Source organism: Podarcis pityusensis (genome assembly GCF_964106645.2).
Source record: "Podarcis pityusensis genome assembly, chromosome: 13".
NCBI classification, from domain to species: domain Eukaryota; kingdom Metazoa; phylum Chordata; class Lepidosauria; order Squamata; family Lacertidae; genus Podarcis; species Podarcis pityusensis.
Genome location: NC_138038.1, coordinates 45870594 through 45894855, shown reverse-complemented (window position 1 = coordinate 45894855; position 24262 = coordinate 45870594). Strand labels below are relative to the sequence as shown.

Sequence of the window (24262 nt, the reverse complement as noted above, 5' to 3'; positions counted from 1 at the left end):
GTAGAAACTAGTCTACTGTGCAAAGTTTGCCCCATTTTGCTCCTGGCCCTTCTGACTACTGCATGTGGCCCCTCAAAATGTTTGCGACCCTTGATCCCCACCTTTGGTTTGAAAACACCTCACCACAAAATGTATGGTGGGGGACCTCCCTTCTTACCGACCAACAATGTAATCAAAATGGCCTGGAATGAAGACTTAGCTCTCAGATCTTTATTGTCCAGCAAAACGCACAATTTACCCCTTCAAAATTCCCCCCCCCCCCTACAGCCCTTCAGAACATTGTCAGGTTTTTCCATCGGCGCTTGATCTCACGGGCTGCTTGATCCAGCCACCACTCTGCGTACATGACCTCCTGGAGCCAGAGCTGGAACTTCTCCCATTCGTAGGAATTCTTGAAATCCTGAGACGTCAGCTCCAAAAGAGCCGTCTCCAGCCTACGGAGCGTGGCACTGGAAAGTCGCAGGTTCCGATAGCGGAAATTCTCCTTCCAGCCTCTGACTTGCCCCTGTAACATAGAGTTGGTTACGCAACTGGGTTAAACTTTCGTTTCTTACCATCTGTGGCAGGGCTACCGGGGCAGATTAAGACCTTTAGAGGCCCTAAATACTTGAAGGTTTTTGGTGCCCCCGTATATATCTAATTCAAAACATAAACAATAAGAAACCATAAAAAAAAATCGAAATGAAATGAAAACTATGGTAGAATGGAAAATAATGTGGTGGGGTTTTTTTGTATACTACTTTATTCATATTTAATTTCCCACCCTACGTTTTCTAATTGCAAAGCCTTTGATGAGATCTTCAGGGTACAGGGTTATAAAGACTAGGACTAGCTGCCTGAGAAACAGTTACAGATAGGTAGCCGTGTTGGTCTGCCATAGTCAAAATAAAAAAAATCCTTCCAGTAGCACCTTTAAGACCAACTAAGTAGTTGGTCTTAAAGGTGCTACTGGAAGGATTTTTTTTATTTTGCCTGAGAAACAGTTTCTATTCAAATGTGATTTTGGTTTTAAACGCAGTGTAAGGAAGTCTCTATGGGAGTATATTGTATTTAATTATGGGGTATCAGAGTTTTTAGGGGGCTAACCAGGCTGGGATAGCAGGCTTGTTGGTTTCTGAATGTCTGATGTAGATTTTCAATTTCGTTGTTCTGTATGGGACAATGACAATAAAGATTATCGTATCATATCGTATCTTCAAAACAAAACTTACATAACACATCTGCTTCTATATTTAGTAAAGATAAAGAATTCAGCCTGCCTCGTTGCATAGTTCTTCTGTTTTAATGCAGTGGAACCTTGGTTTTCAAACGTAATCCGTCCCGGAAGACCGTTCGACTTCCGAAATGTTAAAAAACCGAAGCAGTTATTTCCAGGTTTCCAGCGTTCGAAAGCCAAAACGTTCGACTTCTGAGACGATCGAAAACCGAGGTTCCACTGTATATTTCAAATGAGAAAACAAATAGCTCCACTGAGCAATTTGCTTCGCCCCGCCCCGCCCCACAGCCAGCACAGCACACAACATGGAGTTGGAGCTGCTTCGGAGGCAAACAACAACAAACAACAACAACATCAAAATAAATAAATAAAGTGCAATGGAACGGGGTCCTTTGGCCTAAAATGGCAAGACAGGCTGGGGTGGAGGCCTGTCTACCCCCTTCTATGGATGTGGCAGCTGCCAGTGTGAAATGGCAATGGGAAATCTGTCCCCTTCCCAGTCTTCAGAAATGGCACAATCCCATGTGATCCAGAAGATCCTCAGCAGCAGAAGCAAAGGTGCCCTTCCACCAGCAGGGGGCAGCACAGAATCATCACAGAACAATAGACCCCTAGCACTGGGAGATTCCCCCCCCCCCCCGGCATAGCTGTCAACTTTTCCCTTTTCTTGCGAGGAATTCTATTCGGAATAAGGGAATTTCCCTTTAAAAAAGGGAAACGTTGACAGCTATGCCCCCAGGGTCATCTCGTCTAACTCCCTGCAATGCAGTTGCCCGGTTCCACTGAGCAATTTGTGACTATTGATGTTAAAAATCCAGCAATGGAAAATTTCTGTGGTGCCCCACTTCCCGTGACACCCTAACTTGTGCTTAACTTGCTTAATGGCTAATCCAACCCGGCGGCGGTGGCAGCCAGCATGCGGTGGGGTGTTGGTGGCAAGAGGCCGGGCACCCACAGAATTTTTTGTATGGGTGCCCCCAAGCCCCTCCTGGTGTTAGCACCCCTATCAAAAGTAAGTACTTTTGATAATAAAGAGTTACTGTGTTTTTCTGTGTATAAGACGCCCCCATGTATAAGATGACCCCTATTTTTAAAACCCAAAATTAAGAAATTGTTTAGCTTTGGGGGGGGAGGTCACTTCCACCAATCGCTCACCAGCCTGCCCGCCACTGCTGACCCCTTGCCACAGCCTCTGCCAATCACGCACTTCGCTGCAGCCGCCAACTGTCTGCCCGCTCGCCGCCACCAACAGCCCACCCGCCCACTTGCCGCAGCTGCCAATCGTCTGCCTGCCTCGCCACAGCCGCCAATCACCCACCCAGTCGCAGCTGCCAATCTCCTGCTTGCTGCTGCCATTAATCGCACGTCCCCCTCTGCCTTCACTATCCGTGTATAAGACGACACTCAGTTTTTGCCTCATATTTTTTAGCAAAAAGCATCGTCTTATACGTGGAAAAATTTGGTAATTCCTGACTCTGAACATCCCTTGCCTGATGGCGCCATGACAGGCATTAACTCTGAATCGATATTGGTTGGGGAGTAGAAATAATTCCTTGAATGAGATTGGCTGCACCAACAAGCAAACTTTAATCTTACATTGACTGAGCATAATAATATCCATGTAGAAAGCTACTGTTAGGGCCATAGCTCAGTGGTAGAGCATCTGCCTTGCATGTCAAAGGTCCCAGGTTCAATGCCCAACATCTCCAAGCATTGCTGGGAGAGACCTTTGTCCAAAACTCAGAAGAGACCCTGCCAGTCAACATGGCCAGAAGTGTGCTAGATCAGCCATCTTCAAACTTGGATCTCCATACGTTGTTGGAATACAACTCCTATCTTCACCGACTGTTGGCTAAGCTTTCTGGGGATCAGAGTTGCAGTCCAGCAATATCTGGGGACTCAAGGTTGAAGAGCAATGAGATCAGCAGTTCTCAACCTGTGGGTCCCTATTTGTTGTTGGACTACAACTCCCATCATCCCTGATCCCTGGCCTTGCTAGCTAGGTGTGATGGGAGTTGTAGTTCAACAACATCTGGGGACCCACAGGTTGAGAAAGGCTGAGCTAGATAGACTAGTGGTCAGCATAAGGCAGCTTCTTGAGTTCCTATGAGAAAAACCACCCATGCCCTGTGGCTTGTGGCAGTGAATCTTCAGAAGATGTCCATCCAATGGTAAAGGTAAAAAGGTAAAGGAGCCCTGGATGGTTAAGTCCAGTCAAAGGCGAGCATGGAGTTGCAGCGTTCATCTCACTTTCAGGCCGAAGGAGCCGGCGTTTGTCCACAGACAGCTTTCCAGGTCAAGTGGCCAGCATGACTAAACCGCTTCTGGTGCAACAGAACACCATGACGGAAACCAGAGCGCACAGAAACGTCGTCTACCTTCCTGTCACAGTGGTACCTATTTATCTACTTGCACTGGCGTGCTTTCAAACTGCTAGGTTGGCAGGAACTGGGACAGAGCAACAGGAGCATTGCTCCGTTGTGGGGATTCGAAACAACCTTCTGATCAGCAAGCCCTAGAGGCTCAGTGGTTTAGACCACAGCGCCACCCGCACCCCTCCAATGGCATATTAGTTAAAACATCAGATCTCACGTTGCCTTCCGTGTCTTCCTCCTTCACTTCCCCCGTACTCACAGCACAACAAATCCTTGGCCAACAGCAGTCAAACAGGTCCAGCTGTTTCTCCGGTCTTCTTGGGCTGCTGGATGTTGCCTGGCTGAGCCCAACTTGGGAAGGAACACTCCCCATCAGCCCCCCAGGGTGCTGGTTGGGACGGAAGCTCTGCCGTGGCTTTTGCTATGTGGAATGAAAGGAGCCCTTCCCATGCTGCTCTGGTGGCTTCAAGACCCCACCTGACCTCACAATGCAAAGGTGAAATCACAGAGGAACCATGCGCACGATCTCTGCAATATCTATAAGGGTTGTGAACAGGGCCACAACCCAAGGAAAACCATGCCTGATCTGGATCTGCCCCCATATCAATTCAAGGATGTGCGCTGGCAGTGCGGCGACAGCGGGAGGCCCCATTAGCTAAAGTGGTACCTCAGGTTAAGAAAAGTTTCAGGTTAAGAACGGACCTCCGGAATGAATTAAGTACTTAACCCGAGGTACCACTGTATTGTGGTGACAAAATGAGGGGGAGAACCGGTACACCCCTTGAAGTCTGTGGAGGAATATAAACGCACAACCAAACAAGGCTAAATGTTATGGTCACTCCAGAGGAAACGCGGAAGAAACGAAAGCTGTGTGTCCACAAGATGGCCGCTGGATGGCAGCAGAGGATCTAGAATGGGAAGAATAAAAGGTGAAAGCAGCAGCAGCAGCAGCAACCTGGATGGCAATTTTGTCGCCTGCCTGAAGAGGGAGGAGGAAGATGCCTCTAGAGCAGGAGTCATGAAGCCCTGGTCCGGATCAGTTCCCGCCCAAGCAACCATCCCAGCAAGACTGCACAGCTTTGGATGACAAGAAGGGAGTGACACTAGATATCACTAGGAATAGCACCCCTGAAATATGCTGCACATGATCAATGCCCAAATTCGCTTTTTCCCTCTAGACACAACCTGGGCCTTGGGATCCCAGCTTGTACCTTTGAATGAGACTTTCTCTTCCAAGGCAGAATGGTAGACCGAATAGGGAAGATTCCTCCCTCCAGGCCAACGTAAGGTCCTCTAGTTATAGTTGGACTGCAACTCCCATCATCGCCAGTTAGCATGGCCAATGGCCAGGGATTATGCAAAGAGAGGAGCTGGAAGGGGCTAGCAGTGAAAGAGAAATGAAACTACTACTTAGGGTAACAGTGCACAGAGACTTGTTTGTTTTACTTATTTTTCATTCACACCTCATCTTTCCTTCATCATGCAACTCTTAAGTGATGTGCATGGGGGCAGGAGGTCTCCCATCCAAACACTGACCAGGCCTAGACCTGCTTAGCTTCAGCAAATGGGTTGCAACATGTGCCTCCATGCCACAGGCCTTGGCCTCCTTCATTTCTAGCATCCTAAATCACAACAAAAGCAGATTTAGCAACTGCCCCCCCCCCCCCCGAGGATAACTGGACATTTTTAAAGCTAGTTTCCTACAGTTTGAAATCCGTGGCTTGAAATATGGAGTGTACATTCTCATGTGTTGAGAAGCCATAAGTATTCTACCTCCCGCCAAAAAAATAAAAAATAAAAATCACATTTAACAGAAATAAGCGGTCTCAGAATTTGCTTATTGAAGTCCACCAGATGGCAGCAGAGTTCAGCTTTAGTCCTCTGTACTTTCAGGTGGTGCTTAAGTGTCTCAGGCTATGTTCACATTTTAAACTCAAATATGCATTGAATGCTGCTTTTCCTGTGTCTTTTGACTGCAGATCCCTTCCTCTCCCTGTTCACTGAGCAGTGCCCAAGTCAATCTGCAACTGATCATAACCCGCCCATTGTCAAGCATTCAATGTTTCTTACCTGAACCCATGTGAGTCTCTTCCAATGTGATGCGACCTACCGGTGCCTGTACACAGGGAGGTTCAAACTCTAGACCTCTTTATTAAAATAATAATAATAATAATAATAATAATAATAATAATAATAATAGGTAAAGGGACCCCTGATCGTTATGTCCAGTTGCAGACGACTCTGGGATTGAGGTGCTCATCTTGCTTTATTGGCCGAGGGAGCCGGCGTACAGCTTCCAGGTCATGTGGCCAGCATAACTAAGCTGCTTCTGGCGAACCACAGCAGCTCATGGAAACACTATTTACCTTCCCGCTGAGGAAGAGTAGGAAGAGGAAGATCCTTTTATGGTTGAGAGTACCAGAGCAGGAACATATGTGATGTCAACCTGTGTACGTAGGCTGATGTGGTTGGGCTCCTAGGGGAGGAGTGAGAGGGTGCCTGGAGGATATATAAACTGCATGAAACCTGTCATTTCTTTGTACTTGCTGCGGACTCACCACGCAGGTGCCTTCTGCTATCCGGAGAGCAGAATAAACTCTTTCTTTGAACCAACCTCGGTGTCATTTTGACTTCCTTCCTCCTGTCCCGGAGCAACGCTGACCCAATCGGTGAATTCCAGTAAGACTACATGGTGAGCAACCTGGCCACTGAATTCTACACTAGCTGAAGTTTCTGAACCGTCTTCAGAGGCTGCCCTACGTATAACACATTGAAGTAATCTAACCTTGAAGTTACCACAGCGTAGACAACAGTAGTTAGGCTATTCCTGTAAAGATAGGGGCGTAGCTGGGCCACCAGCTGAAGCTGATGAAAGGCACACTGGGCCATCTGAGCCTCAAGCAACAGCAAAGGATCCAGAAGGATCCCCAAGCTATGAACCTGCTCCTTCTATCAAACTCTCAGGACTCTGTGCCCAGGACACACACCCCTCTCACCACCCCTGCTCTTCAGCTTCAAATGCTTCTTCCTGGCTGAAGTGTGTTCTTGAAGTGTGTCCTCTGGCCTGCCTGCGTGGAAAAATGTGTCTGGATCATACAATCATAGAATTGGAAGGGACCACAAGGATCATCTAGTCCAACCCCCTGCACTGCAGGAATCTTCCACCCGATATGGGGCTCGAACCCACAACCCTGAGATTAAGAATCTCACACTCTACTGACTGAGCGGTCCATTTCAGGATGTACTTTGATAAACCTCCGAATTTTGCAAGGCTGGGATGCAAGCCTGCTCCACAATCCTAAGTGTTGCATCCTTTGCCCCTCCCACTTTTGCCTAAAGCCCCGTCCACCACGGGCATGCGGTCCATGAGGGAAATGGCTCATGCCTCAGAAAAACATGGGGCATGAAGGAACGGTAAAGAAAAGGGGTGCGAGGAAACGCAGAGAAATGACACGGCCTCTTTCAAAACAACACTTTTGTTTTACTTTACTAAACATACAAAATTTAGTACAAACCGAGGTGAATTCTATACAAAGCACCGGCAGGCGATTAGGAACAACCTCCCACAGATAACATTAACATGGCACCAACGAGCAGGTTACACACGCATGCGCTACTAGAAGGCCACAGCTCCCAATGGGCCTAAGGAGACGGGATAGATTCTTTTATTTTTGCCCTTTCAGTAAGTGCATCTCCCCCACCTCAGCCATTGCCTCATGCAGCAGGGGAGTTGGGGGTGAGTTCGAGACAGCTAACATCTCAGCAAAAATAGAAAAGGAAGAGGAAAGCAGGCAACATGGGGTTCTTTCCTGCCCTCCCACCAAGATGGCAGTTAGTAGGGATTGTGGACGTGTAAGTGTCTGAAAGAAAGGAGCATCTTTTGCAGGCAGGAACCCATCTCATGGGGTAAATGGTCACACAACCTGCGCCACTAGGTGCCAACCTGCGCCACTAGGCGGGGCAAGTGAGAGAGCAGAGCAGGAGCGATTCCCAAAACCCTTGCACTGTGAAAGCCAACCGTGCTTGCTCTCTCTCTCTCCCTCTCTAGGCAATTTTTGACTGCTGCCGTCCGGAGTTGGACAACGGTACATAAACCGAACACTTCTGAGGTTATGTCAGGATTCTCAAGCTTTCTTAAAATATTAAATTCCTCTGCCCCTGCAAAAATAAAATAAAAAAAGGCCAATTCACAAACGGCAAAAACAGAATTTGTGAATACCATGAGATTGCAGAAATGGTTGTGGCTGAGGGATACAAACAGCTTCAAATACTGGCCTGCTCTGTGTTTGATGGAGGGTGCTGGGCTGTTTTCAGCCTCCCCTCCCTGCCACAAAAGTGCTAAAAAGGTCTTCCTTTAGAAGGACAACCTATTGTTTCCTTGTTCTAGTGATCTGATTCTCCCCTAGCATCAGAGAGGATGTAGTAGGGCCAGCAAATCATGCTCAAGCAACAACTGCCCCCCCTGATTTCTTGATCCCATCTGATGTGGCTAGAGGTCTTAGCCGCATCCCCGCTTCCCAAACTCATTATACTGTCCTGATTTAGGACTGCCTCAAGTTGCTGTCTTTGCATTGTGCCTGGAGCATCGCATGGCAGCCCACGAAGGGCTCAGATTCCCTTGATGTGCACACCCTGATCGTGCTCTCCCATTGGTGAGCAGACATGACCACAGCCCTCTCCCACAGCCAATGACCATTCAAGTGGATATCGGTACAGAACGGCGCCGCCTTAAAGAGAAAGGGGCAATAGGAACACATATCCCAATTCCCCTCCAATCCTGGCTGTCATATTCCCTCCAGCTTTATAAACCAAGTAGCCTTGACTGACCAGATCAGTAATAGCATCTCTGGCAGGGAGAAAAACAGTCTCCACATTTAACCACTGGCCTGAGAGAGAGTGCAGGTATAATCAAATGTTACCCCAGTGTGACATCAGTGGTTGCAACAGAATTTTTTTTAAAAAAAAAAAAAAAAAAAGCTTTCCAGCATGCAAATATTGTGGATGGCATTGCAAAAACAAAATGAATGGGAAGAACCAACAGCCAAGAGGGTCAGAAAGGTGGGTGAGGTAGCAGAGGAGGACAGTCCTGTTGCAGCACAGAAAGAGGAATGTCTTGGAGGAGGGAGGCAGGATAAAGCACACCAGGAGGCACATGAAATTAGGGGAAAATAAAATGATTGGAGCTTCGATTAACCCAAAGCAGGCGGCCTGCAACCTTTAAGTTAGAATGAAGATTCAGGGACAAATCTGGGAAGGAGGGGAAGGGGGCATGTATCCTCCAAGATCAGCTTGCGGCCATCTTGAGGAGCTGGCGTCCCCGCTTCTCGGGGCGAACGAGCGATGTATTGCATGTGCGTTGTGTGTCTTGTGTGCGTCGCACCAGCTCTTCTGGGTCACGGGCGGTCAGTCAACAGAGTCGCAGATCTCTGCCACAGCAGCGTTGAAGGCATGGGGTTGGTCGGCATAGACGTGGTGGGAGGCACCCGGAATAGCCTGAGGGCACAGGGGAGAATCAGAAGGGGAGACAGAAATACGCCCCAGCCTCAGGCAACCACCCATCAACAAAGCATGCCCCTCAAAGTCCAGAGGTACAAGTTGCGTACAGACGCGGACTCGCCATGGACAAATTTAACAATATTTGGAATTCATTTTTATAAATACTTAGGTTAAGGTGTGGTTAACTACAATAATAAACTTTCTTATTTTTATTTTTTGGTTCTGTTTTTTTGTTTTCTACAGGGGTGCTGTTTCTTTTTCTTTTTCTTTTTTGTGTATCATCTTACTTTGTGCACTTGTAATTACAGTCGTACCTTGGTTCTTGGACATAGTCCGTTTGGCTTCCGAAACATTCAAAAACCAAGGTGAGGCTTCCAATTAGCTGCAGGAGCTTCCTGCACTCAAGCAGAAGCCGCATCGGACATATGGCTTACGAAAAACGTTCAAAAACCGGAACACTTACTTCCAGGTTTGGGGCGTTCGGGAGCCAAAACACACGAATACCAAGGCGTTCAAGAACCAAGGTATGACTGTATGTACTTCTTCTTTTCAATAAAGAATATGAAATTTAAAAAAAAGGTCCAGAAGAACCAACCTCCCCTTGAATAAGGGGCCTTCAAGAACAAGGTGTCTCATTGAAAGCAATAAAGCTTGAAGTCTGGGCTAACCATTTGCACCTGAGCCAGAGCCTTCAGCCTACATGAGCACTCAGACCCATAGGGTTTATTGCTTAACACCACAGCTCCTTAGCTGTGTGCAACTGGCTTCCTGTTCCACTCTTGTGCTACTGACCCCTGTGAATACCTCTGCACTTTTGAACCCTGACTGCCTTTGGCCTGCTCTGCTGTGTGTGACGTTGGTCTTCCCTTATGATGCTGCTATTGGTCCACTCATGGACTGCCTCACTGTGCATGAGTCGAGCTTAGGGCCCTGCATGTCTGACTGATATGAAACAGGACAGCTTCCCTGCAGTCCCCAACCAACCCTGACACACCAAAGTGCTCTACTGAGATGCCTCGAGCAAAACCATTTTGGAGTTACACATCAGAAGTGCTTCTAGCTGGCTTTTTGACCACAAGGTCTTCAGGGCAGCTGAAGAAGTTAAAACGTCATATGTCACTGAATGGGGAGAAATCACTATGCAGAAGGATTCCAGTGCCTGATTATGGGTGGGAGGGAGGCCCAGAGCCAGGGTACCACTGATTCATTCTCCTATGCACGTATGTTGAAAAAGTGGAATTCTAACTCTCCTACCCTCTATGCTCAGTCCTCTTTAGCTCCTGACTGTCACTAGAATTTGGCCACGTTTTCCCCCTAAGTCATAGGGATGGGGAAATCTGAATTGCAAAAATGCTGAGGATTTTAGGCTAGACTGCAGCCTTTCTCAACTTGTGGGTCCCCAGATGTTGTTGAACTACAACTCCCATCACCCCTAGCTAGGAAGGCCAGAGCTCAGGGATGATGGGAGTTGTAGTCCAACAACATCATGGAGACCTACAGGTTGAGAACTGCTGGGCTACAGGATTCTCCACTTAGGCCTCTATTCCCACACTGGGAACATCCAATGCAATGACAGCTACGATCATGCTATGCTCCCCATCTCTACATGCCAAAGTTCCTACCATGTCGCAGACGTAGCTCCCTGGCCGCAAGATCTTGACCTTCTCCCCGGTGCTGGTATCAATCCAGGAATTGGCACCGTAAATGAGAGTGATCGGCAAGTCGCGGCGCACCAGGTGGATGCGTTCCAACATGGGGCGCCGGGCCCAACCAAACGCCTCCGACATGGCCTTGAACCCGGCCTCGCCACTGCAATGAGGGAGCGCATGGATGGAAACACAGTAGAGTTAATTACAGGAACATGGACTGCAGCACATTCCCCACAGCAGCTGGTATTCCGAGGCATTCTGCCTCTGACAGCGGACATGAAACAGTGGAGGCCCTCACCTGGGTGTTTGGGCATTGCAGTGGTAGATGTACTCCGAGATGGTATCGTCATCAAAGAAATCGGCAAACTTCTGCTTGAAGTCTGGACGGAAGCGCTGCACTAGCCCAGGCCCTGGAGGAAAGGGTGGAGGATGCAGTCAGTAGGTTCTCATCAAACTTTTCCCTGAGCTTCCAATAAAAAATAAAAACATAGCAATAAATGAATTTCTCTTTTCAAGTTGGGTAGCAGCCTTCCTCTTTGCCAAGGGTCCACGAGTAGGTCTGCAGATCTCAAAAGGTTTACATCTCCAAAAGAACTGCCATCCCAAGTGATTCCTGTGAGAACCACTTCCTCTCCGTGTTTATCTCCAAACACAGCTCTGCCCATTTTACAGATGGAAGTGCTAAGGGAAGTGGGTGATGCCTCATTTGAGGTCATCCCGCAAGTGTGTGAGATATGGGAATAGGTGTCCTAGATTCACGTCCTAAGGCAAATGTTTTCGTCATCCATGCAATCTCAACCTACCCATATGCACTTAGGATAACGTCCCCCCCCCCCAATATCTATGGGACTGATCTTCTGGGATTGTTTGCTTTTTAAGGAGGAAAAAAAAGATAAGTAAAGGAAGGTTTGCATGGAATGGAGAAAGTGAAAAGAGCTTTTCTCCCACTTGTTTAAATATTAGATATTAGGGTCACCCAATTTGGGAATATTCAGGAAGAGAGGTAGAAACAGCTCAGAACAAGAGTGCCTTGTGGCACCTTAAAGATCAATAAATGTGCTATGGCTTAAGCTTTTGTGATGGATAATCCACTTCATCAGATGCATGAAGTATTCCAGGAAGGGAATCCACTTTTTTTAAATACCAGAAAACAGAATTCTTTGAGCATGGATACTTAGGTAGCCAAAATGCATGCTATCAACAGGCTTGGGGAAACCCCGAGATTTACAGAAGTATAAAAAATGTTTTAAGGAAAAATAGAAATAATCAAAGGCAGAGTAAAATAGCCCAATGAGGACTGAGAATTTACGGTGGCAACAGAATGCTAACTAATTGGGGTGCGGGATCCAGAAAACCAGGGAGAACGGAATGCAATGGAGTATCATGAAAGTGGGTATGGCTGGCTGTCACCCCTGACAGAAGTATTTCACCTGTAACATTTTTGTTGCAGGTCCCACTCGCCTCAGCAACTTTCAACAACAAGGATAAGAAGCTTGGCCACTTCTACTATGAACAAGTGACAATTCTGGCACATCCCGCTGCTTATTCTCCCGGCACCCTCCGTTTAATCTTCTTGCCAATTTCACTCACCCCAGGGCCCAGCAGCTCGAAGCACAGCCAGAGGGTTGGACCGTCCCAGCACCGTCGCCACAGCCTTGATCCAGGTTGGAGGGGCGCGGATCTGAGCCGGGTCGGACGGACGCATGGGGAAGCCCCAGGGGTCCACGAGGATCAGATGTTTCACCCTGGGTGAGGAGAGGCATGAAAAGCCGCCTAAGACTACAATCCTACACCACTGAACTCAGTGGGATTTACTTCAGGGTACATGCGCACAGAGGCCACTCACAAACAGTGTTCGAAATCCCCATTGTTTAATCTAGGCACATTTTGTAACCGGGAATTTCATTAGCACGAGCCGTTTCTGGGCTCTGGGTGCAGTACTGCGCCTAAGATTTCAGATTAAGACTGCAGAATGAAATGAAAGGAGGACCTTTTTCTGCTTCCCCACTTTCAGCTGCTCTCTGAAGACTGGAGAAGAGACCCTCTTAAGATTATTAGAGGACTGGGCAGGAGAAGGACTAGACCATACCAAAAATGAGCATAAAATTTTAGCTGCAGTTCATTCATTTTCAGCTTTGTATTCTTATTTTAAAGAGCACCTAGACATTCCATTGTTGTGCCCATAACCCAGGTTTATGGTGTCATTTAGCTCCTAGTTTTCATATCTCAGTTTCTAACACTGGTCACAAATCCAGCTGACTGCTAAAGAAAATAATAATTCTTTAGAAAATAAAGAAAAATAAAATAAATAAAATAATAATATTATATATAATAATTATATATAATATATAAATAATAATTTATAATTTTATTATTATAAATAATAATTATTTATAATAATAAAATAATAATACTAATAATAATGTTGGAAAAATAGCATGCTAGGAAGATCTTTTCTCTGATATACTAGCTTTCTATTTACGAGGATCATTCATTTATGATACTTAGTTGGGTATCTGATTTCCCACACCTAAATGCTCAGATGGTTCAAACCAGCAAAGGATATACCATCCAACATTTATCCCAAGAGCCTACATAGGTACCCAATTAAGTACCTCCAGGGAGGCCAGCTTCTTAATAACATCTATATGCTTAACTTAGATGGGAAGGGCAGAAAGACAGGCATTACTGGCAGGTCTATTCCACTAGAAATTATGACAATACTACAGACTCTCTGCTGTCCTAGCCTTAGGATCTTTCTGGAACTTCTGTGAGACCTACCTGTCCAATTCCCATCATCCCTGCCTAAAGCCACAAAACGTACCTCTCTGGATACTGCAAGCTGTAGGAGGCTGCCAGGAAGCCACCAAGACTATGGCCAAGCAAGATCATGCTGGGGATGCCCATCTCCCGACGCCAGGCCTCAATGGAGTTCACAAACTCCTCTTCGGCCCCCTGGGCATCCCGGGGAAAGGGGGGCCGGGAACTGCGGCCAAACCCCAGGAGGTCGAAGGCGTGGAGAGGGCGACGTTGGCTCAGTGAGTCTAGGTTGAGGATCCAGAGTCCGATGCCCCCACCAAAGCCATGCACCATCACCAGGGGGGTGCGCCCCTTGCCCCTTTCCGGAGACAGTGATACGGTCCAGATCTTGGCATGGTTTGGGAGGGAGATGTATCGGGCCACAAATCGGTTCTGGAGGCCTGAAGATGGAAGAGAGAAGGGGGAAGGTGGGCATCTATTATCCAGGATCCCCAAAACCCCAATACATACCACAGGGCCCAGGTTCTGTCAGATGTTGCGAGGCACACTAGCACTAATAGCTGCAGAAAGGGGTTTGATGGGATGGGAGGAAAGATGTACCCTGGATATAGGGGAAACTGTGGGTTCCAACTATCATCAGTCCCACCCCCAGCATGGCCAATCATCCAGAAAGATGGTTGTTGTCTTCAGGTCCCTGCTTACAAATCTCGTCTATCTAAAAGGTCTACCTAAAAGATTTCGTCAACTCATCAGTTAGGCTAATCATTTCAAAAACCTTCTGACCGATTAGCAAGGTGCCCATGGCAATTTTCAGATCAGATCACAATCAGCAGAGATCCGTTTTAGAAGAGGCATTCCACTTTCTCTCACCCCCACTCCGTTAAATGCTTCTTCTACCCAAGAAGCTTAGACAAAAGAAAGCTTTTCTTCCTCCAAAAAGCATTTGTCTGTGCGCTGTGCAAATGCATGCATGTATAAACTGATTGATCCATTAAAACTCACCTGATTAAGCAATCAAGATTTCTTTAAGCAGGCGGTGGCTCTAGTTACGAGCAATAAGATCTAGGGGGGAAATCTTCATATTCAGGATCACAATACTACCAGGTATTATACGCTGTACGTTGACAGAGAGGGCTCTCTTGACAGCCACGCTCGGAAGTGTGGGGAATGGCTCTCTCTGTGGTAACCTATAAGCTGAGGAAACCCTGCCCCACAGAGGTGCATCTAGGATCTTCATTACACAGCTTCCGATGTATGCTGAAGTCACACCTCTTTAGGCAATTGTTAAGAGATCCAACTCTTTTACTCTGGTAAATCTATACCGAGTTGTTTTTGCTTGGAAGTGTTTTTACCCGCTTTTAAAATTGGCTCGAAATGGTTTTACTTGTTTGTTCTATTGTTTGACTGTACTTCTAATGCAATGGAAGACTAATGCAACTCATAAACAAGTACATGAGGAGCATTGTGGCAAATAAAAATGGCACCTTAGGCCCAACCACCTGGTTTTGCTCAAGAGTGCTGGGCCAGGGGAAAACAAATACCAGGGAAGCCCTGGGCAGGCAACCACAGTGAGCCTTGGGGTGCCAGGTGTAGATACCCTAAAACTGATGTTCAAGGTAAGAAACAAAACTCTTCCACTTCTTGGTGGATCTTAATTAAACCACAGAAACTCCCCCCGTCAATTGTTATTTGCCAACTAAGATTATTATGGAGCCATGGCATTTTTTTCCTGGCAACTTCTCTGGAAAGTTTCTCTCTCTCTGTCTTGGCTTAAATTTGAGGCCATTCAATGAAGACGAATGTTGGAGGACTTGGGACAAACAAAAGAAAGCACTTCTTCTTACAGCACATCATTAAACCATGGAAATCATTCCCAACCAGAGGTTGCGACGGCTGCCAACTCAGGACAGCTTCAAAAGAGGATCAGACAAAATTCCTAGTGGGCAAGGTTATCAATGGCTACGAACCCTGATGACTCTGTTCTCCCTCCACTGTCAGAGGGGAGTTACTGGGAATTGCAAGAGGGGAGTGTGCTGTTGTGTTGAGTTTCTGCTTGCAGGGCTTCCCATAGGACTCTGGGTGGCTGCTGTGAGAACAGGATGCTGGACAAGATGGGTCTTTGGACAGATCCTATAGGATATCAGTTAGCGTCTCTATTTTGGACAAAGGAGAAAGAGGACGCTCCGCAAGCCCTCCTTTACTTACACTGCAGGATCCGAGCTTCCACGTTCTTGAGGTGGGACATGGAGGTGGGACGCCAGGCAGGCAGCCAGCCCCCTAGCCAGCCTTGGGTCCTGTGGAAGGGATATAGTTTAGTTGAGACATGGGTGGGCAGAGGCAGGCAGAAAGGGAGAGCAAAGGGGTTGGTAGAAGAAAGGAAAAGGAAGACATCGAAAGGGGTCAGTGATAAACAGCTGTTTCCCATAGCAAACTTTTGCAACTCTGTGATCTTTGGAGGAGAATGTGACTTGATAAGAGCAGGAAAAAGCCCTTGAATAACTAGGGTCTCTATAGCACAAAGATAAAGGATATGTTCAAATTTTCACAAAAAAGCACCCAGAGGAAATGCTACCATGTTTCTAGGCGTCACTCCTGATGGGCCACCTTGTTTTTCTCAGCAAAATGCAAAGCTTTCACTTCCCGAAAGCGAGAGCTGATGCAATGCAAATAACTCCACACACAAATACTGAACATGAACAGAAAGGGCGGCCACATGGAAGTTTCAAAGCAGAGGTTAGATAGCCTTCTGTCCTGGATGCTTTAGTTGAGATTCCTGCATTGCAGGGGGTTGGACTAGATGACTCTTGTGGTCTCTTTCCAACTCTACAATTCTGTGATTCCACAAGGCTGACACCCTACATTATGAACCTAGGTCGCATTAAGGGCAAAGTGAGTTAATACCTAAGTAAATACGTTTAATAATGGGCTTAATAATCAGCCCTGAACTCACTTAGTGGCCCAAAGGCAATACCTTCTCCCTTAGCCTCCCTTTCTCACTGCAAGGGTGATAATACAGGTTCAGCAGGATACTGACACACCTATCCTCGAAATCGCTGAAAACCTGTCAATATCCTAGCAGTGCTTTTCAGTTTTGAACCATGCAGAGTTTTCACCACAGCCTGAGGACTAGCCACTTGCATCTTTTTGTTTCACTTAGGGAACGGCAGCCCATGACGGTCAAAGCAGAGTGTGGATTAAACCTGGGTCTCCCTGGTCCTAGCCTGACACTCTAGAATAAAAACACGGTTAGATAATACCGGCCAAGCCTGTGGGACTGTTGTAAGGAATAATGTGTACACCATCATCAAATTTGGGGGGAAGGTCTTTAACTCAGTGGTAGAGCACCTGCTTTGCATGCAGAAGGTCCCGGGGAGAGGGCCTTGCCTGGAATCCTGGAAAGTAGCTGCTGGTCAGTGTAGACAATATAGCCATACCTCGGAAGTCGAACAGAATCCATTCCGGAAGTCCGTTCAAAACGTTTGGAAACCAAGGCATGGCTTTCGACTGGCGTCGGATGTTCGGGTTCCACAGAACGTTCACAAACCGGAACACTCACTTCCAGGTTTGTGGCATTCGGGAGCCTAAACGTTCGACTTGCAAGGCGTTTGACTTCCGAGGTATGACTGTACTGCACTAGATGGACTGACTCAGCATGAGGCAGCTCCCTCTATTCCAACCTGCAATGAAACTTCCAATATGTTGCATAAACGCTGAACTTTATCCTTATGGTGGTATCAGAGTCCGTTCCATGATCCTGTGAGTGACAGGATCCCCTATAGCCAGAGTCATGTGATCAGATAGGCAGTTTTCAGTGCCTACCTGCCTGCCTCCCTCTCTTAACAGTTTGCAGTGGACGGAGCGGGGGGGGGGAGAGATTAAACTACTGGACTCGCATTTAAGTTTCTGCCATTTCATCTCCTGACCCCTGGATTTCCACATAAACCCCACTATCAAAATTCTAGTTATGAGAGCTTAGTTTGCAAAGAAGCAGTGGAGAGTTAAGGTTCCTCCCTTTCCAAACTTCAGCCAAGGAAGTTGATAACAACACTGTAACTAACATATAGCACACATCAGCACATTTAGAGTCATTGCAAGCACTGGGTCAGTTGCCAAACAGCACCACTCACACCCCCTGCAGAGTCTTTGTGGGAATGGAAAATGGTTACATTGAAAAGACATTGGCTGCCTTCCTCGTCCTGGGTGGAGGGGAAGCTTGGGAGAACAAGGCTCTACTGTTATGATGCAATGATAAGGACAGCTAGACAAATTGCCTAGTCACTCTCCTTTTCTGCTGAATCACTTCCAACTCACAACCACCTGGTACCTTGAATTAGAGACAGTGCAGACCTACATAGAGAGAGGCATTCTGAAAGGGTTTAATTGCAGGGCCAAGTAAAACTAGTAGCCATTCCAAAGTCTTTCCTTAAACCGGGCAAGTCTGCTTCCTTCCAATAGCACCACAGCTAATAATTGTATCTGGGCACAAAGGATATTTCTTCAGCATCTGGAGTTCAGAGGGGTTTGCCTCTCTTGTTGCCTGGGCAACTGCTCCCCTTCAAAATCAGTTCAAGAACCCAGCGCCTAACCCCAGACTATGTAAAGCCACATTAAGATGCAATAAACTCTGAGCACATGCAGAGGATTTCTCCCCCCCCCCCACTTCACCACTGAATAGTCCCACCCCACCAGCTAGGATTGGAAGAGAGAGAGAGATCTGTTTTCATACTAACTCTGAATTCCAGCACCTCTCATTTAGAACTTAATCATCACTGCCTCTGGAATTATGAATAACTGTCTCTTGCCAAGACCTTGAAACTCTGCCTAAAATGCTGCAAGCCTTGTTACTTAGTTCTATGTGGGAGGGAGGGATGTTATGCTTAACTAGCAGAGAGGGCAGAGAGGGCACTGTATTCATGCTCACATGCAGTCTGGACTTCACACATTCCAGCTAGAAACTCTAATGCAGAAAACAGTTCATGGGGCATGGAGTAGATTTATATTCTGCCTTTCAATTCATATGAATGTAAGTTCGGGCCAATGCCCCATCTAGTCCAGCATCCTGGATCTCACGCTGGCCAAGCAGATGCTTGTAGGAAACCCACAAGCAGGGCCCAAGAGCAAGAGGACTCTCCCCTCTTTTGTTTTACAGCAACTGGCATTTCTGTGGAAGCAGAGCAAAGCTATTATGGTTAGTAGCCTTTGATAGCCCTCTCCTCCACAAATTTGTCTAATGCTCTTTAAAAGCTATTTAAGTTGGTGGTCATCTCTGCCTCCTGTGGAAGCGAGTTCCATAGTTTAATTATGGTTTGGTGGGAAAGTTAAGTTATCCTGGTAATTAATCCCCCTCATTCTTTTCACATACTTCCCCTTGGCTTGCAGGCTATAATTTCATCTCACAGGCCTGATTCCCTCAGTATCTTCCCCTGTTAAATCCTTCCTCCCTTGCCATTGGGAGGGTCTTTTGCCTGCCCACCACACCTAGCTTCTCCTGAGCACCCATTTGCCTTAGGAGAGAAGGCAGGTTTAGCCTTAAGCCGTATACAGATTCTGGTCTGCCTTTTCTTCCTTCTTCCCCTGCCAGCTTCTTTGCAAACCCAGCCTGCCTCATCCCTTTCTAAGGACGGTATCTTGGTGACAGATCATAACACCTTCCCCCTCAGCAGAATCCAGAGCAACGCTTCCATCAGCAGGGCTCTTTAACTCCTTCCAAGTGCTTAGCCAACAACCCACACAACAAAGCACATCGGACCCGAAACCACCTGTAGGAGCGAGTGAAATGCACAACTCCGTACACTGTAGGGCCTACATTAACAACCACCCCGTTTCAAACCTTAATCCCCTCTCCCCTTCCCTCCAGAACCAGGATCTGCATTAAAGCAGCAAAATTAAATTAATCTATGACTGAGTGGCTCCGCGACCCGGAAATATCCCACAGTGAACTCACGACTGCTCAAGGTCTTCCTCCATTACTTCCCAAGAAGGAAAACATCACAACAGCTGGTGAGGAAAGGCGTGCGTAAGGAAGGGGTGGAACTAGAACTTGGGGGCGTGGTTCATATTTTATGAATGGCTTGGGGTTGGCGGGGAAGTGTGGGTGAGGCCAGTTGTATAACCTTCCTGCTGGGTTATATAAGGGGGGCGGGAGGGATTCTCCAAAAGAGAGCGCAGCAGCCCTCCCTGGACTCCCTCCGCTTGCCGGGTAGATTGGAGTGAAAGAGAGAACAAGAGGGCGGGCTCTTTCCCCCCTGATGTGGGCGGAGGCATCATAAAGAGGGGAGGAGTCTAGCGGGGGTGATTGATGGCTGCAGGGAGGAGGGGCAGGATTAGAAAAAGGGGGAAATAATGGGGAGTTTTTTCTGTGCAATAGCGAAAAGAGAACTTGCAAGTGTTGGGAGGGAAAAGCGTCCGTAGTGTGGGTCCCAGTTAGGAGGAAAAAGGACAGTCTACGATCCTGCACACCCGGACTAGTTTTCGGTGTCAATGCTTTCTTGCATGCATTCGTTTATTGAAATCATTTTTTTCTTTCATCCCTTATGATGCGACATTAGCAAATTATTGTATTCTGCATTTATTAAATGTCCACTATTCTTTCCCCGCTCATCATTAAAAAATGGTTCTCAGGGTTGTTGGCCGGGAGAGTTTCTGAACACAAGCAGAGGGGCATTGCCTCTTTTTCAGTTAAGGGCTGCTACTTCCATCCACCACGAATTCTAAGGTAATTTCGAAATGGCCGCATAGGGCATTTGTAATGGTATTGGGTAGTCTATGCTGTTAGTAGCATGGGGCGTTTGAGGGTTTAATTATGGGGTGGAAAGCGGCATGCTATGGAATGGGAAGCTATAATGGTGTGCAAAGCGCCTTCCTTTCAAGCTGCAGCTTGCAAAGCCAAGACTGTTTACTTTCGTTACCGTGAGGCTGGAAGCAGAGAGTTCTGATTGCGCATGCGCAATGACATGCCATGTAACCTATGACACCCTCTCTTAACTGCCAGTTGAACAAACGCATGCGCATTGAATTCTCTCCTTAAATCGGATGCCTGCAGCTCATATTAATAGACCCTTAATAGCATACTACTGCTGCTAGTTTTGCTCTTTTCATTTTTTTAAATTTAAGACTTGTTTTCTTTTAACTTCTCCCTTGAACCAAAAGCTTATGTGTAAGGATGAGTGTACTACACATGCGCAATAGACAGCGCCTACCAGGAAAAGGTTTCCAATCCGATTGTGCGCCTGCGCTGCCCTCTTGCAGCCGCTCATGCATAACGCATGCGCACGAATCAGCCCATTCTAGAATTGCCCGTTCGGCAACCGAAATGCACAACACGCATGCGTAGTAGGGACTATACCGTCTCTGCGCATGCGCCTTGCCCCATACTGACACGGGAAGCGTTTACCCGCTTCCGGCCAACTCATTTTTATTTTTTCTTTAATTCAAGTTGTGCGGAACCCTCTCCGTCGCTATGTCAGGCGCAGCTTCTGGGTCGTCCGGGGCCGGAGCGAGCTCGGTGGGCTCGGTAGTGCGGCGCTTCCTAGCCGAGTACAGCAGCGGAACGCCGAGCCGCCTGAAGGTGCTGGACGCCTACCTGCTCTACGTCATGCTCACGGGAGCGCTGCAGTTCGGCTACTGCCTCGGCGTCGGCACCTTCCCTTTCAACTCCTTCCTGTCGGGGTTCATCTCCGCCGTGGGGAGCTTCATCTTGGGCGGTGAGGACGCTCCTTGACTTGGCAGCTTCGAACGCGAAGCCGTTGCTTTTTAAATTTAAGTGAGGGGGGACGTGTGCAACGGTCGCCGGGTCAGCCTACCAACGGTCTTTACGTGAGGGAGGGGGGATGTTCACATGGCAACGTCGCGGGGGTTCCATATGGTGACGTAGCAACTTAGCCTCGGGATGGTGGGGGGGCGCGAAGGTTCTGCGTCGTCGTGGGAACGGCGCTGTTCAGCTAATGGAGACAAGGAACAGGGCGGGATTATGACAATTGCCATGGCAACTGCGGAGAGTGCGTGGGAGGGGAGTGGGGGCTATGCTAGTGACTCCCACCTATGCTCTCCTCTGGGTCTTCCTTCAAGCAGGACTACAACTCCCATCAGCCCCTGCCAATATAAGCAGTTGCTTTAGGGACTCGTACATCATCTGCAGGAGTAGTAATAAGAATAATAAGCCATTCTGCGCGGCTTCCAACAAAATATTAAAATACAGTAATGCATCAAACATTAAAAGCTTCCCTAAACAGGGCTGCCTTCGGATGTCTTCTAAAAGTCTGGTAGTTGTTGTTCTCTTTGACATTTGGTGGGAGGGCATTCCACAGGGCGGGCGCCACTACCGACAAGGCCCTCTGCCTGGTTCCCTGTAACCTCACTTCTCGGAGGGAGGGAACTGCCAGAAGGCCCTCGGAGTTGGACCTCAGTGTCCGGGCTGGATGATGGGGGTGGAGACGCTCCTTCAGGTATACAGGACCGAGGCCGTTTAGGGCTTTAAAGGTCAGCATCAACACTTTGAATTGTGCTCAGAAATGTACTGGGAGCCAATGCAGATATTTCAAGACCGGTGTTATATGGTCTCGATGGCCGCTCCCAGTCACCAGTCTAGCTGCTGCATTCTGGATTAGTTGTAGTTTCCAGGTCACCTTCAAAAGTATCCCCATGTAGAGCGCATTGCAGTAGTCCAAGCGAGAGATAACCAGAGCATGCACCACTCTGCGAGACAGTCTGCTGGCAGATAGGGTCTCAGCCTGCATACCAGATGGAGCTGGTAAACAGCTGCCCTGGACACAGAATTGACCAGGGAGTCCTCCACACCCGCCCGCCTCCTCTCTCCCCAAAACAGTACTTATGTCTTGTCAGGATTCAACATCAATCTGTTAGCCGCCATCCATTCTCCAACCGCCTCCAGACACTCACACAGGACCTTCACCGCCTTCACTGGTTCTGATTTGAAAGAGAGGTAGTTCCCATCCCTCCTGTTAAGCTTCTCATCCAGACCAGTGAGCCGCCCTATTTGGAGCCCCTTACCCCATGGTCATGGTTGTGACTCAGCCCCAGGACTAACGTTGGGGGTCAGCACACGTGCCAGTGGGCCCAGAATGGCTCATTCCCATGCCCACCAAGGCACCTACCTGGCCTTGCTGCAGAGTGGGTGCTGGGCACATGGTGTGAATGCTACTGCCCATCACTTGCCTTCCCTGGATGTATTTCTGACCGGTGATGGAAGCGTCGGCATTGTGCAGGAGGAAGCTGCCATCTTAGATATCCAAAAATGCAGTACCTGGATCTCAGAGCACTGATGTGTTTTACAAAGTACAGGTCCTGCCTGCCTGCCTAGAAAACATGTTGGAGCCCAGAGGGTGGAGGGGAGTGATGTGTGATGACTGTTCCTACTATAAAAGCAGGTGTGGGAGATTTCTTTTCTAAACTCAAAAGGGCAAAGGTTCTTGCCAGAATAGATAACTGATGGCAAGGACCCACAGATTCACTCTGTGGTTCTTAAATTGGGAGTATGAGGTTATGGTCATTCTTTAAAGCTTGCTCCGCTGTTTGGTGTGATGTGCTGCATTTTCCTCCAGCAATCCATTACAGTTTGGTTTTTCTTCTCTGTCCCTCTCAAGTTTGTTTGAGGATCCAGATCAACCCACAGAACAAAGGAGAATTTCAGGGGATCTCACCGGAGCGAGCTTTTGCTGACTTCCTCTTTGCCAGCACTATCCTGCATCTTGTAGTCATCAACTTTGTGGGCTGATACTGAAGACTTGGAGGTATGTATACCTGGTCGGGGTATATGATTTTAGAAGGGAAGACTTCGTAGTCAAAGTATTGGCTGATGCCATCCTTACATTCATCTCTTATTTAGGTGGTAGATTTCCCAGGTAAGATTCAAGACTTAGCACTTAGAAATTGTGTACTATTGTAGGCTAGAAAAAATGCTTAGAAGTGCCCTGAGTATTCTCTACTACTTTGGTATAGTTTTTATTCCTATCATGACTTCTTACAACTGAACCTCATTATACAAATAATGTCAGAGAGTCTCAATGATGGGTGGAGAAGAGGGTCTGCTTTAGTGGGGCCTGGGGTGAGATCCTCTCCTTCTGTGTCTTTTCAGCTTGTGAACATCTTAGAGAATCCCCTGGAATATTGTCTTGAATTTTTCTTAAGTCAGTGAAGTCACAGCTTGATGGGGTTCTCAGAGTAAAGCCTTTCACACTGAACCAATGTTAGAATTCCATATTTGTGAAGGTACACACACACACAGTATTTGTGTTACCTATAAATAAATACTTGTGTATACAGTGTGGACTTCGGGCATAACTTTAGTTTTATACTCTCGATTGTAAAACCCTATTCCTGTGCACTGACTGAAAAGGCGATAAGTCATTATGGGTCTGAGCATGGGGTGGGCTTTTTACCAAAGAGAGGATTAGCATGTGGCTGAGTTTAGTGCCTACCAATCATTTAAAATTCCAGTTTGACGTTGAGACTGTTAGTATTTGACTTGTATGTGTGTTTCAATTGCAACACGGTGTGTTGGTATACAATATAAGCCCTCAATTTCTTGCAGTCTCCACATTAAAAGCTCTTCACTTTTTTCTTTCCTTCTTGTAGGTCCTGGATTTGTCTTGTTTGCTGAAAACCCAGCATTCCACTGAACAGGCATCACACCACACATCACAGACTCTGAATAAGTTCCCTGGTGGCAGTAGGGATGGGAATGTTCCCTGAAACATATGGCCATTGCCTTCACTTTCTATGATTTTCAATAAACCTCTTTTCTTACA

General features: G+C 47.3%; 2 protein-coding genes and 2 long non-coding RNA genes across 6 annotated transcripts; 1 reads left to right on the top strand and 3 right to left on the bottom strand.

The window, feature by feature from the left end:
• Positions 1 to 195: 195 nt before the first annotated feature.
• On the bottom strand, positions 196 to 5267 carry LOC308461721. Its single transcript, XR_013978948.1, has 2 exons — positions 3851 to 5267; positions 196 to 505 (listed from the first exon to the last, which is right to left on the bottom strand). It is a non-coding gene; the product is annotated as an uncharacterized lncRNA (long non-coding RNA).
• Positions 677 to 3844, bottom strand: LOC308461725. Of its 2 annotated transcripts, XR_013978953.1 has the most exons (3): positions 3182 to 3844; positions 973 to 3146; positions 677 to 836 (listed from the first exon to the last, which is right to left on the bottom strand). It is a non-coding gene; the product is annotated as an uncharacterized lncRNA (long non-coding RNA). The 2 variants fall into 2 exon arrangements; XR_013978952.1 differs by having other exon boundaries at positions 973 to 3844.
• Positions 5268 to 8552: 3285 nt separating the features above from the next.
• Positions 8553 to 21218, bottom strand: ABHD4 (abhydrolase domain containing 4, N-acyl phospholipase B). Of its 2 annotated transcripts, none has more exons than XM_080978830.1 (7): positions 21079 to 21218; positions 15702 to 15790; positions 13561 to 13936; positions 12327 to 12481; positions 11035 to 11146; positions 10710 to 10896; positions 8553 to 9084 (listed from the first exon to the last, which is right to left on the bottom strand). In XM_080978830.1, the coding sequence occupies exons 2-7, from the start codon at positions 15739 to 15741 to the stop codon at positions 8995 to 8997; spliced, it is 960 nt and encodes a 319-aa protein (XP_080834956.1). In that variant the 5' UTR covers positions 15742 to 15790; positions 21079 to 21218; the 3' UTR covers positions 8553 to 8994. The 2 variants fall into 2 exon arrangements, with proteins under 2 accessions (XP_080834956.1, XP_080834955.1); XM_080978829.1 differs by lacking the exon at positions 21079 to 21218 and adding an exon at positions 19441 to 19720.
• DAD1 (defender against cell death 1) lies at positions 20868 to 24262 on the top strand. Its single transcript, XM_080978853.1, has 3 exons — positions 20868 to 21199; positions 23099 to 23245; positions 24090 to 24262. Exons 1-2 carry the CDS (start codon positions 20956 to 20958, stop codon positions 23227 to 23229), a joined length of 375 nt encoding a protein of 124 aa, XP_080834979.1. The 5' UTR covers positions 20868 to 20955; the 3' UTR covers positions 23230 to 23245; positions 24090 to 24262.